Genomic DNA, 12,742 nt, shown 5'->3' with positions numbered 1-12,742 from the left:
AGGGCTCAACCATCACACATCGTTTTTTATACTTTACTAGCCTCCACACACTCTTTCAACATAGAAAACCAACACAGTCCTCCTGCCAAGGTTAACTGTCAGTGCCCTTGCCTTAGAAATCACGTATAACTTTATTTTCTGTAGCTACAGCTACCGTCCTTCACCATTCTTCAGCTTCCTTGCCGTTAAAGTGGTTTCTTTCTTCCCCCCAAGAATGAATTCTGTCCAACTCTGACCACCAGTACAGCCTAGCTACAGTCTTCTCATTCTCCCTACTGTAGACTCTGCTCTCCAGTCACTGTACCTCTAATCTCTGCCAGCCTCTTGTTTCTCTTAAACGTTTTTCTGCTGTGCTTCAGTTTGTCCTAGAGTCCTTTAATGCACTGATCCATCATTAGAAACTTAAAAGGTTGGAGTGTTCTTCCCTTCTATTGAAGTAAGAACTGGAATATTATTCAAGTTAGAATTCTGAAAACATTTTCTCACAAAAATAATTTCCTTAATAGTATTAGATTCTGTGATACTGTGTTTGGGTTAAATGAGCTTTTGTATGTTTGTAATTTTATTTCTATCATATATTTCAAAATCCAAAAAACTGACTGAAAAATGAACTTTTAGAACACAGTTTCTTCTTGAGTTGCAGGAGCCTGTTTTCCCTATTAGTGCAGACTATGATTGCAGATTATTATCTTAATCTATAATCTCTCAAATTACTGTCAGACATCAAAGTTTGAGAAACACTATTTTGGTATTTTAAGTAAGTCTGTCTATTATGTTTTAATTTGAATTTTGAACCTAAGTGCAAAGAGAAGATACATATTATTCATAAATATAAATATATGTGCCTAAGTAGAAGTAACAGGGAACTTCAGAATCCTATATGACTTTTTAAAAATGTTTTCCTTTACTTTTAAAAAATGTTTTCCCTAACATTTTATTATCAAAAATTTCAACTATACAGAAAAATTATACAGTGAACACCATATACTCCTACCACTTAGATTTTGCTCTATTTGCTTTATTACATATCTACCCATTTGCCTAGTCCTCTGAGAATTCATCAGTCCTCATGTTATTCTAATGCATTTTAAAGAAGTTGCAAAATTAAGTTCTCCTGATTCCTAAACACTTCAGCATGCACATTATTACCTAAAGTTCACTATTTGTTCAGGGTTCTTATTTGGTTATTTTTGTTTGTTTCTGAGGTTTTTTTGGGGGGGGGCACTTTGAGGTAAAATTTACCCCTTACAGTGAAATGCACAAATCTTGAGTCTGCCATTTGATGAGTTTTGACAAATGCTTATACCTGTGTATCCAAACTCTTTTTAGGATATAGAACATTACCATCATTGCAGAAAGTTCTCTCATGTCCCTTCCTAGTTAATCCCTGACCCCACTCCTGTAAGAAGCAACCACTGCTCTGTTTATTTTTTATCACAAATCATTTTTGCCTGTTCTGAAACTTCATTTAAGTGGAATCATAGTATATGTATACTTTTGTGTGTAGGCTTTTTTCACTCAACTTAATGATTCTGATTTCACTCAGCATAATGCTACTGATTCATGTTGTATATATCAATAATATGTTCCTTTTTATTGCTGAGTAGTATTCCACTGGGTAAATATATCACTGTGTTTTTAGCCTTCCTCCTGTTAGTGAATACCTGACCTGTTTCCAGTTTTTTTTTTTTTTTTTTGTGGTACATGGGCTTCTCACTGTTGTGGCCTCTCCCATTGCGGAGCACAGGCTCCAGACGCGCAGGCTCAGCGGGCATGGCTCATGGGCCCAGCTGCTCCGTGGCATGTGGGATCTTCCCGGACCGGGGCACGAACCCGTGTCCCCTGCATCGGCAGGCGGACTCTCAACAACTGCACCACCAGGGAAGCCCCTGTTTCCAGTTTTGATCATTCTAAATAGAGCTACTATGAGCGGCATTGTAAAATTTTTTTTCAGATGTAAGCTTTGTTTCCTTTTGGGTAAATGCCAGATAGAATTGCTGAGTCACAGGGTGGATATATGGGTTTTTTTGGGCTGTGTTGGGTCTTCGTTGCTGCACGCGGGCTTTCTCTAGTTGAGCAGGGGCTATTCTTCTTTGCAGTGCGCGGGCTTCTCATTGCAGTGGCTTCTCTTGTTGCAGGGCACAGGCTCTAGGTGCATGGGCTTCATTAGTTGCAGCATGCAAACTTAGTAGTTGCAGCGCTCAGGCTTCAGTAGTTGCGGTGCGTGGGCTCAGTAGTTGTGACGCAGGCTCTAGGGTGCGTGGGCTTCAGTAGTTGTGGCACGTGGGCTCAGTAGTTGTGGCACGCGGGCTCAGTAGTTGTGTTGCGGGCTTTAGAACACAGGCTCAGTAGTTGTGGCTCACGGGCTTAGTTGATCCACAGCATGTGGGATCTTCCCATACCAGAGCTCGAACCCCTGTCCCCTGCATTGGCAGGCGGATTCTTAACCACTGTACCACCAGGGAAGTCCCGATATATGTTTAGTTGTATGAGAAACTGCAAGACTTTTTCTCAAAATACTGAAGCACTATTTTATACTCCTATCATGTAGGTATGTGAGTTCCAGTTGCTCTACATCCTTGCCAGCATCTGGTGTTATCAGTTTTTAATTTCAGCCACTCTAGTGGGTGTGTGACAGTATCTTATTTTGACTGTAATTTGCATTTCCCCAGTGACTAATGATATTGAACACTTTTGTGTTTATTGGCTACTTACTGATACATATCTTCTTTTGTGACATGGTGTTAATATGTTTAAAATTGTTTGAGTAAATTCTCTCACTTAATATTTTGATCCATTCAGTTTATTTGAAGTCTGTTGGTTATACTCGTCTGTGCATTCGTTAAGTTTGAGACTTAAACTTTTAAAAGGCAAATGCCAAGCAAAGTTTATCAGTTCAGGTTGAGAAAGTGTTAAATAAGCAAGACATTGTCTTATTCTCTCCTATATCCCTGAGAATCACTCATCAGCAAATGGGAATAATAGGCAGTCAGATTCATGAAACCTTTTTGGGTATGAAACAAATAGAAGAAGTAATTTAAAGGATAAAATTATTGATAACCTCTAATTAGTTGGCAAATTCAGAGAATGTTTGCAATATACTATCAATTATGATAATCAAATAGTGTAATAGTGTAATTTAGCATGGAAAAATGTCACATTTTGTATTATGGATACGTTACTATAGAAAATTTTTTTGAAATTCAAATCAGTTATTTTTTTTTCTTTTTATCTTTTTTAGGTATTATTAATTTATGTAAGCCTGGAAATTCTGGGATTCAGTCTCTAATTGGAGTCCTTTGCATTCCAAATATGGAAATAAGGGTAGGTAAAAGTTATGATTGTTTCATTCATGGAGTTTTAGTGGAGGAAATTAATTGGAAAAAGTTTATTTCAGGTAATGCTTTTTCCTCATGAATTGTTAATCTGTATCACAGAGCATTTTAAAAATAAATGAATAAATATTTACTACTTAGTTGAACCCTAAGAATATAATATGAATCATTTGAAACACTGCTGTTGTTAGGAAGTAGGGCTGTATTAAAATTAGATTAAAAATATGAAATTAATTATGCTTTATTCAATAAAAAGTGCAAACAATACACAGGGGCATTCTCATTGTAAAAGGTTCAAGCAATATAGAAAAATATACTTAAAAAGTAAATATAGTATTTATGCAACTTATGCCTTCTAACTTGTGTTTTTATATGTTATGAGTAGTGGTTCTGATTAAAATTGGGGTATTTATATCCTTTTTTTAGACATAGTCCTAAGTTATTAGTGTATAGGAATTGTATTAAACAACTAAAACAAATTGAAATTAGAGGAAAAAAATGAACTCTTCATGTGGTTCTTCCTTTTCCTCTTTAATGTTTTTGTTTTAATTTTGTTCAAAGGGACAAAATTTGCCCCTTTGTTTCTTATTGTTAGTAGTAAATATTAGCTAGAGGTGCCTTGCTTAAAATGTGAACTAAAAATAAAAGCATTTAGACCATGGAAGGATGTAATTATAGATGGAAAGGTTCCAATTCAGTTGACTTCTTACTCAGCAAATGGTGAAAGAACATGGTCCTTTGAGTCTGGCCGACTGAGGTTTGACTCCTTTTTTTATTATTTATAGCTCCATGACCTTGGGCAAATTATTTTTAACCTTTAAATGTATTTCTTCATGTGTACAGTGGGGATAATAAAAGATTTATTGACAAGATTACATCATGTATATGTAGTAAGCATTCAGTAGTTATCTCTTCTGTAATATAGGCCTGATAATGGTAGTTTTCTAAAATACAGTAGTTCTGTTTTTATCGATTTTTTAATCTGTGAATAAGACATTTAAAAAATTGCAAACAAAGATTTATTCCATAAAAACAAATGAACTGTATTTATTTGTACTTGCAGCGAGGTCTCCTTGAAGTGCTTTATGATATATTTCGTCTTCCTCTACCTGTTGTGACTGAAGAGTTCATAGAAGCACTGCTCAGTGTAGGTAAGTATTGAAGTGCATTCACTACTCATATATTGTAATTTTTTAAATGGATTATCTAATGGAGACAGAGTTCCTCAAAGGAAAAATACTGAACTAAATATCATTTTCTTACTGCATATTTGTGGCCTGAAATTAATATAAAAATAAAATCTCAGATAAATTTCTAAAAAGAAATTTAAATTTCTTCTCCATCACCCTAGCTTCTGAAACGAGCAGTGAAATTAATAGAAGGATGGACTAAGAAAGGAAGAGAGGAGTTAATAAGAAACCTTATGTGATTCTCACAGTGGATTATTTGATTCCTGTTATTTTATTTTAGCCCAAATGACTCTGAGTCCCTCAGTGAAGGAAGTTAAATCTGTGTTCATTTCCATAAATCGTTTTTTTCTGTATGCCTTCTTGAGTCTTTTTTTTTGCGTTACGCGGGCCTCTCACTGTTGTGGCCTCTCCTGTTGTGGAGCACAGGCTCCGGACGCTCAGGCTCAGCGGCCATGGCTCACGGGCCAAGCCGCTCTGTGGCATGTAGGATCTTCCCGGACTGGGGCACGAACCTGTGTCCCCTGCATCAGCAGGCGGACTCTCAACCACTGCGCCACCAGGGAAGCCCTCTTTTTTTTTTTTTTAACGAACGTTTAAGAAAATTATTTGTAGCCTGCTTAGCTGATGGTTATTTGAAGTGTTTCATTGGTATATTATTTTCTTCTAACTATCTAAATTTAACTATTTTAGATCCAGGTAGATTCCAAGACAGTTGGAGGCTTTCAGATGGTTTTGTAGCAGCTGAGGCAAAAACTATTCTTCCTCATCGTGCCAGATCCAGGTAGACTTTAGATATAGAAATAGTTCACATTTATTACAATTACTATTTTTATGTTAAATTTTGTGGTGTATGGAACAATATTTAAATTTTTCTGTGCCATGCTTATTTCCAGGCCAGACCTCATGGATAATTATTTGGCACTGATACTATCAGCATTTATTCGTAATGGGCTTTTAGAGGTAAGAGTTATAAACCTTATTTTATTCTATTTTATTTATTTTATTTTCTCTAACAGAATTCTTTCAGAGCAACAAACATATATGATGCATAATTGTATTCATATATAATATTTTGCAACTATGATATTTTCTTCTTATTTTCAAAGGGTTTGGTTGAGGTGATAACAAACAGCGATGACCATATCTCAGTTAGAGCTACCATCCTTTTAGGAGAGCTTTTACATATGGTAAGTTTAACAACTTCTGATTATGTTTCATACTATTAATGTTTTAATTTATGAAACAGGCTATTTTAATGACTTACTTTGCATTATCTCAAAAAAATAAGTTTACATTTATTTGAATGTTTATCTTTGCATTACAAAGAACCCTTGATACTTTGTATCTTATATATATATAGGCTAGTTTTTTAAATGGAACAAATATAAAAAATACAGAGAACTGACTATTGCCTTTTTATACTCACTTTTGATGCTAACATTTTGAGTCCTAAAAGTCTTTCTCTTAGAATGACTTCCTACCTAAAAAGCATGAAATTACAAAACTATAGGTATTACTTCAGTCAGCTAAATAGAATTGATATATAATAGTCAGTGCCTGAATTTTAGAAAACTTTGTGGAAAAAAATCTAAACATAACTGCCTCATTAGAACACATACTTCTCTGTAAACTTGTAGGTTTAGGTTTAGAAGGTGGGAATCTGTTTTTCTGGCCACGATTTTATGACATCAGTAACTTCTGGAAACAAGGAGCTAGCAAAGTAATCTGATCATTCTCTACTCTCAGCAGATCAAGCAGTGAGGGTACTCTGATTATTTGCAAATTAGAAATTTATATTTCTGTCACCAATTAGTTAATAAACACTAAATAAAAAGAACCACTTTAAACTCATTAAGTAAACTTATGGCAAATCTTTTAAAATTATGTTATGGTTTATTATTGGCAGAATATTTTTTGTTTTTGTAGTTGTTTTTGGTCCCCTCCATCACCAGGGTTTTTTTTCTACATAGCAGTTGGGCTTTGTGAGTGAGCAAAAGAGAATTAAACAGTTTAATGATAACTGTCTTGTTTATCAGTGAATTATTTAGCCACTTGCTCTGTTTTCCTTCAGTCTGTCTATGAGATAATTAAGTAATATTGCAGAATCTCAGGTGTGATTATTTTTATTTTAATTAAGATATCATTTCTGTAAGGATATCAATATCTAGAATTATTTGCCTTTATGTGAAGGAATCTCTTTAATAAATTTCATCCGTTCCCTTCCCCCATACACCAGAATTCTGTGATTCCCTTGAAATATAAAAGCTAGTCATTTTGAGTATAGCAGTGTTAGTTCATTGCTTGTTATTCTTATATCTTCTGGCTTCCACATTTAATTAATTTATCTTTATTGGTAGAAAGCAGATTGGGTGGTAGGACTTCATTTGGAAAGCAGAAGACAAGTTTCTTATTTAAAGATTGTTGGAATATGAGACAAACCTGTTTTGAGAAGGTGGTTTTTAAACCAAAGAAGTCAACTCATAAGTTATGATATTGCATCCAGCATTTTAAATGCTACTTTTTTTTTTTTTTTTTTTGCGGTACACGGGCCTCTCACTGTTGTGGCCTCTCCCGTTGCGGAGCACAGGCTCCGGACACGCAGGCTCGGCGGCCATGGCTCACGGGTCCAGCCGCTCCGTGGCATGTGGGATCTTCCCGGACCGGGGCATGAACCCGTGTCCCCTGCATCGGCAGGCGGACTCTCAACCACTGCGCCGCCAGGGAAGCCCTAAATGCTACTTTTAACATAACATTATAACACTGGATCCAAGTTTTGACATATAGTCCTTTTAGATTATTTAAGAAGTGAGTTTAATTGGGTACCACTTAAAATTATAATTTAATGTTATAATAAAGGATGTATGAAATTTAGAGTTCTATTAACATAACATGAGCCTGTATCTTTATATTTGTGATAGCTCATCCTTGTTGAAAGTAGATGAGATAAAAGTTAGCTATAAGTATATATTAGAAAATGAATAATTCATGAGTAAAACCTTTTAGCATTATATCTGTGGATAATCTGTAACATAAAATAATCAATTTTTCAAAAATATTATGGTTCATTTTAGGCAAACACAATTCTTCCTCATTCACATAGCCATCATTTGCACTGCCTGCCAACCCTAATGAATATGGCTGCATCCTTTGATATCCCTAAGGAAAAGAGACTGTAAGTATCAGAGCTCTAGCAAAGCTTGTGCCTGTATATTTAATACCCACTTAGATGACCTTATCTTCTTTATAAGGAAGTAGTATATATAGGTTATGCCTGGGAATTATTTAGGGAAGCCTTTGGATAAGAGGAAAATTAACAGTTTTTAAAAATAATTTGTATTTTAGGCTACAGAGTATTTTAGTTTAGTAAAATCAACCTTTTCTAGCATGTTTCTGGACAAGGACGTAAACTTTCTACCAGATCAGTAAAAATATTGGGATTGAGAGTTTTTTGGACTGTTTTATGTTTTGAGCAACAGTTCAGTCTCTTTTTCAATGTCTGAATTATTTCAAATTACAGCACAAAGACTAACAGTGTATTCTTTTGTATGTGTGGTTAAAAATGTTGGAAAAAGCAAGTTGGAATTTATATATTTAGGCTTCATTATTTTTTTTGTAATGTTTTGAAATGTAGTTCATTAGCTATTCAGAACTAGGAATTTTTGTTAAGTTATAATACATTTCTCAAAAGTTTAGTTAGCTTTATTAATTCAAAAGTACACATAAGGGCCTCACTATAAATAATACTTTTTTTATTAGCTTTAAATCTGTCAGTGAAAATACTACTATTTAACAGACTGAAGTTGTATTATAAACGGAGGGCATTACGGACCATCAGTTCTGACTCTTAAGCTAACATCGGTAGTGGTGGCATTCAACTTTTATTTTAGTAGTTTCTTGATGGGAAAATGTACTTTCCCAAAGCCTGGTAGACCTGAACTCTCTGGGTCAGATTATGGCCATGGTATTTAGTGTTCATCAGGAATTCAAATTTACCTTCAAAATTCCAGTAATAATCTAAGAATGATTTTTTTAGCTCGGTAAGCTGTTTACTGATAAGTACTTGCTAATCTGGACACATCCTAAGGTTTTTAAATTTTAAATCTGATTTGTATTTACCAGAATTTCTTAAGTTGAGACTTGATCACTACCAAATTCTAGAAAACTGTATTTTATGCACCACAAAAAGGGAATTTAAAATAATTTATAGGGACTTCCTGGTGGCACAGTGGTTAAGAATCCACCTGCCAATGCAAGAGACATGCAGGGTTCGATCCCTGGTCCGGGAAGATCCCACATGTCACAGAGCAACTAAGCCCATGCACTTCGACTACTGAGCCTGCGCTCTAGAGCCCAGAAGCCACAACTACTCAGCCCACATGCTGCAACTACTGAAGCCCGTGCACTTAGAGCCCGTGCTCCGCAACAAGGGAAGCCACAGCAGTAAGAGGCCTGTGCACCGTAATGAGCAGTAGCCCTCACTCGCCGCAACTAGAGAATGCCCATGCACAGCAACGAAGACCCAACACAGCCAAAATAAATAAATAAATAATTTTCAAAATAAAATAATTTTTAAAAGGATCCCATTTACAGTTGCAGATTAGTGGGGAAAATAGAGACTGTTCAGTTGATACTGGAATCATTGGTTATCCAACCTCATATCATAAACAAAAATCAATTTCATATGGATTAAGGACTTAAATGTGAAAAGCAGAGTTTTAAAACTTTAATAAGAAAGTAAGGTCACTAGGTCCTGACCTTGAGGAAGGAGTTCTTAAAACTAACATACCAAAAGTACCCACCACCATAGAAGAAAAGATTAGTAAGTATGTTTCGTTGAATCTAAATAATTAGTGTTTCTTCATACAAATCAGCAGTGTTCTTGTTTTTTTTCTTTGTGGTTCCAAATTTGGTTAAATAATTTACTTTTTAGTAACACTCTCTAGCATGGATTTATGTAAGTTTTAATAGAATAATTTACCAAAGTGGTCTCTTTAAAATTACGCTAGCCTTGTATTAATTGTACTAATTTTTTTTCTCATTAGGAGAGCCAGTGCAGCCTTGAACTGTTTAAAACGCTTCCATGAAATGAAGAAACGAGGACCTAAGCCTTATAGCCTTCATTTAGATCACATTATTCAGAAAGCAATTGCAACACACCAGAAACGGGATCAATATCTCCGAGTTCAGAAAGATATATTTGTTCTTAAGGTACTGATGAGAAGATGCAATTTTCAATTTATTTCCTAATTCTTAACCACTGTATTTTAGTAGGCATACATGCTTGAGTTTGCAGTTTTATTCATGCATATGGATTTTCAGAAGGCTTCTAAGTTTTATAATGACTAGGCAGTGGAGCTGTGTTTTTATAACTTTTTCAAGTTAGAAAATCTTGATAATCTTCCTTAAATGAAAAACCTTCCATTTTGTTTTTAATATTTGAAGTTAGTTTTTTGACGTGAGGCCATTTGTCTTAATTTTTCATATTACTTTCTGGTGATTTTAGGATACAGAGGAAGCTCTTTTAATGAACCTTAGAGATAGCCAAGTCCTTCAACATAAAGAGAATCTTGAATGGAATTGGAATCTTATAGGGACCATTCTTAAGGTATGATAGGATACTTCTTGGTAATGGCTTGATTGTTTTCATTTTCTTATTCATTGTACTTCATCATAATTATATGTTTAGGAATTGATAAATACATAATATAACGTATTATGTTTTTCTAGTGGCCAAATGTAAATCTAAGAAACTATAAAGATGAACAGTTGCACAGGTATGTAAGAACTGTTTTGCATTTAAAGAACTTAGATTTGAATTATATTATGCCTGATACCTACTAAAAGTAATAATTGATGTTTTAAAGATACATACATACATTTTAATAGTTGGTATTCAGTAGGTACATATATATTTTTTTGTACATAGTTTGTATTTTACAACCAAAAAGCATCAGCGAATTCTTTTTCTGGTTATTTACATTCTGGTTTTAGTTTTGGAACAAATGAAATACTTGAGATTAGTTTCTCAAATCGAGGAATATCAGCCATGTACTTATCTTAGCCCTAATGTATGAGAATGACATAAGGGCATAGTGTTTCCCTTTCAAAATGATGGCCATTTAAAATATTCCAATTCTACTTTCTTTTGAATCTGACTTTGAAGGGTTATTCATTCTTGTTCGTTTTTACACTCCTTGTAGCCAACCACACCTTCCATAAAACATGCTAATGTTTATGGCATATACAGTACTTCAGGGTATTGTGCTCTTTTCTAGTACCCCATGCATTTTTACTCCTTCTGAATTTAGACTAACCAACCACCAGTGTTGATCTCATTGGATAAGAGGGGCTTTACTTCATGTTTTTGAGAAGTTCATATCATTGACATTATAATTGATTGTATTCATCTACTCAGTGATATTTAACTTAATATCTGTATTAAGTTTTGAGAAATATATAGAACATAAGAATTACATTGGGGTAAAGAAGCATAGCAGTAACTTTTCAGACTCCTCGAGAACAGAGGTGAAGTCTCATTCAACTTTGTTTCTCCAACTCCTGGATCTGGCACCTTTATTAGATTGGATTGTAGTGCTCGAAATTAAATTGAACTAAATTCCATGGAAGCTTAGAACATAATGTTGAAAATTATAACATTGAACTATCATCCATTGCTTTATAAATTCAGTTGCTTAAATTTTACCTGGAACTTTTATGGTTGACTTTTTTGCCTAATTGTGAAAAACTGATAAAATCATAGTGTGGTAACATTTGCTTACAATTATCTAGTATAAGATTATTTTATAGAGCCATGGGACAAAGTTCTTGATAAAGTACAGTAGAAAAGAATTTATATATTCTGGATTAAAAGAGAGTTGAAAAGAAAAAAAGACCTGATAGTAAAATAAAATGTGTGCATTTCAAAAGAAAAAAAAAAAAGAATGAAAATTTATATCCAGGTGGCTTCCTCATATTTCTCCAACTGTATCTTCTAGCTATGTTATATCTGCATTTTTCCTGCTAGCATCTTTCTTCTCCACTATTTCTGTCAGGCATCTCACCATAAAGTTCTTATTTCACAAAGATATTTTTTATAATGAAGGGGATTTCTTGTTGTTTTTTATGGTTGGTTTGTGTGTGGAATGTACCAAATGTGTTTATTAAATTTCTTGCCATGTAGCTCAATGGTTTAAACCCAAAACATATTCAAAACCTTATTATATCATAAGTTGTGGTTAAGATTCTAAAAGAATTATTTGGTTTATTACTTTGTTGCTGATTTTTTATTTTGATCTTAGGTTTGTACGAAGACTACTTTATTTTTACAAGCCCAGCAGTAAATTATATGCCAATCTGGATCTGGATTTTGCCAAGTCCAAGCAGCTCACAGTTGTGGGTTGCCAGTTTACAGAATTTCTTCTTGAGTCTGAAGAGGTAATAAGCACTTTGTATATTTTCCAGAGTAAATGTTTTTCACTGAATTTGCCCCCTTCCTTTTATTTCTGAAGAGGCATAAGCTATATTTAGAAACATCGAGAATGAGACCAAACCTAGATTTTTATCCTGACTTAGTCACTAGCTATTTATGTGACTTTGGACAGTTAATTTGCCTTCTAGAAGACCTGGTTTTCTCCTTGTAAGATGGAAAATAATACCATCTCATGCAGCACTGTGTTGAATGGGATTAAAAACAACAGATACTCAGAGATTGATATCTGTTATTAGTAACTTCATCATTATCATTAAATTTTTTGGACTTTATTAGAGTTGATTTTTCTAATTGTAGGCACTAAGTCCTTTTCTAGCAATATCATAATGTATTTGCTTTCAGGATGGGCAAGGATACTTAGAAGATCTAGTAAAGGATATTGTTCAGTGGCTCAATGCCTCGTCTGGCATGAAACCTGAAAGAAGCCTTCAAAATAATGGTTTATTGACTACTCTTAGTCAACACTACTTTTTATTTATTGGAACACTTTCTTGCCACCCTCATGGAGTCAAAATGCTGGAAAAATGCAGTGTATTTCAATGGTGAGCATTCCTAAATTCTCTTTCAGTATATACCCAAACTATTTTTAATGTGATCAGAAAGGGCATGCTTTTTAGTCTGTGTACCTGTGTTTGGTAAATTTTTATTAAAATACAAAAAAATATTTAATTAGAGCTGTCTTGATGCTCTACTCCGATGCTTTTTTTTAAAATGTGATATTTGTTAAG

The 12,742-nt window shown here is 34.2% G+C and overlaps 1 protein-coding gene across 4 annotated transcripts in view; it reads left to right on the top strand.

The window, feature by feature from the left end:
• Positions 1–12,742, top strand: part of RICTOR (RPTOR independent companion of MTOR complex 2) — a 127,680-nt gene that overhangs the window by 82,227 nt on the left and 32,711 nt on the right. For all 4 annotated transcript variants that reach the window (XM_067730559.1, XM_067730557.1, XM_067730558.1 and 1 more), the window contains exons 11-21: positions 3,242–3,324; positions 4,399–4,486; positions 5,216–5,306; positions 5,419–5,485; positions 5,632–5,712; positions 7,597–7,697; positions 9,568–9,733; positions 10,029–10,130; positions 10,253–10,299; positions 11,824–11,959; positions 12,357–12,556. In XM_067730559.1, the coding sequence (XP_067586660.1) occupies positions 3,242–3,324; positions 4,399–4,486; positions 5,216–5,306; positions 5,419–5,485; positions 5,632–5,712; positions 7,597–7,697; positions 9,568–9,733; positions 10,029–10,130; positions 10,253–10,299; positions 11,824–11,959; positions 12,357–12,556 (1,162 nt within the window). The remainder of the gene's footprint in view (positions 1–3,241; positions 3,325–4,398; positions 4,487–5,215; positions 5,307–5,418; positions 5,486–5,631; positions 5,713–7,596; positions 7,698–9,567; positions 9,734–10,028; positions 10,131–10,252; positions 10,300–11,823; positions 11,960–12,356; positions 12,557–12,742) is intronic.

Source organism: Pseudorca crassidens, chromosome 3, assembly GCF_039906515.1.
Source record: "Pseudorca crassidens isolate mPseCra1 chromosome 3, mPseCra1.hap1, whole genome shotgun sequence".
Lineage (NCBI taxonomy): Eukaryota > Metazoa > Chordata > Mammalia > Artiodactyla > Delphinidae > Pseudorca > Pseudorca crassidens.
Note: the sequence above shows the minus strand (reverse complement) of the source record. Positions and strands in the feature narration are given on the sequence as shown.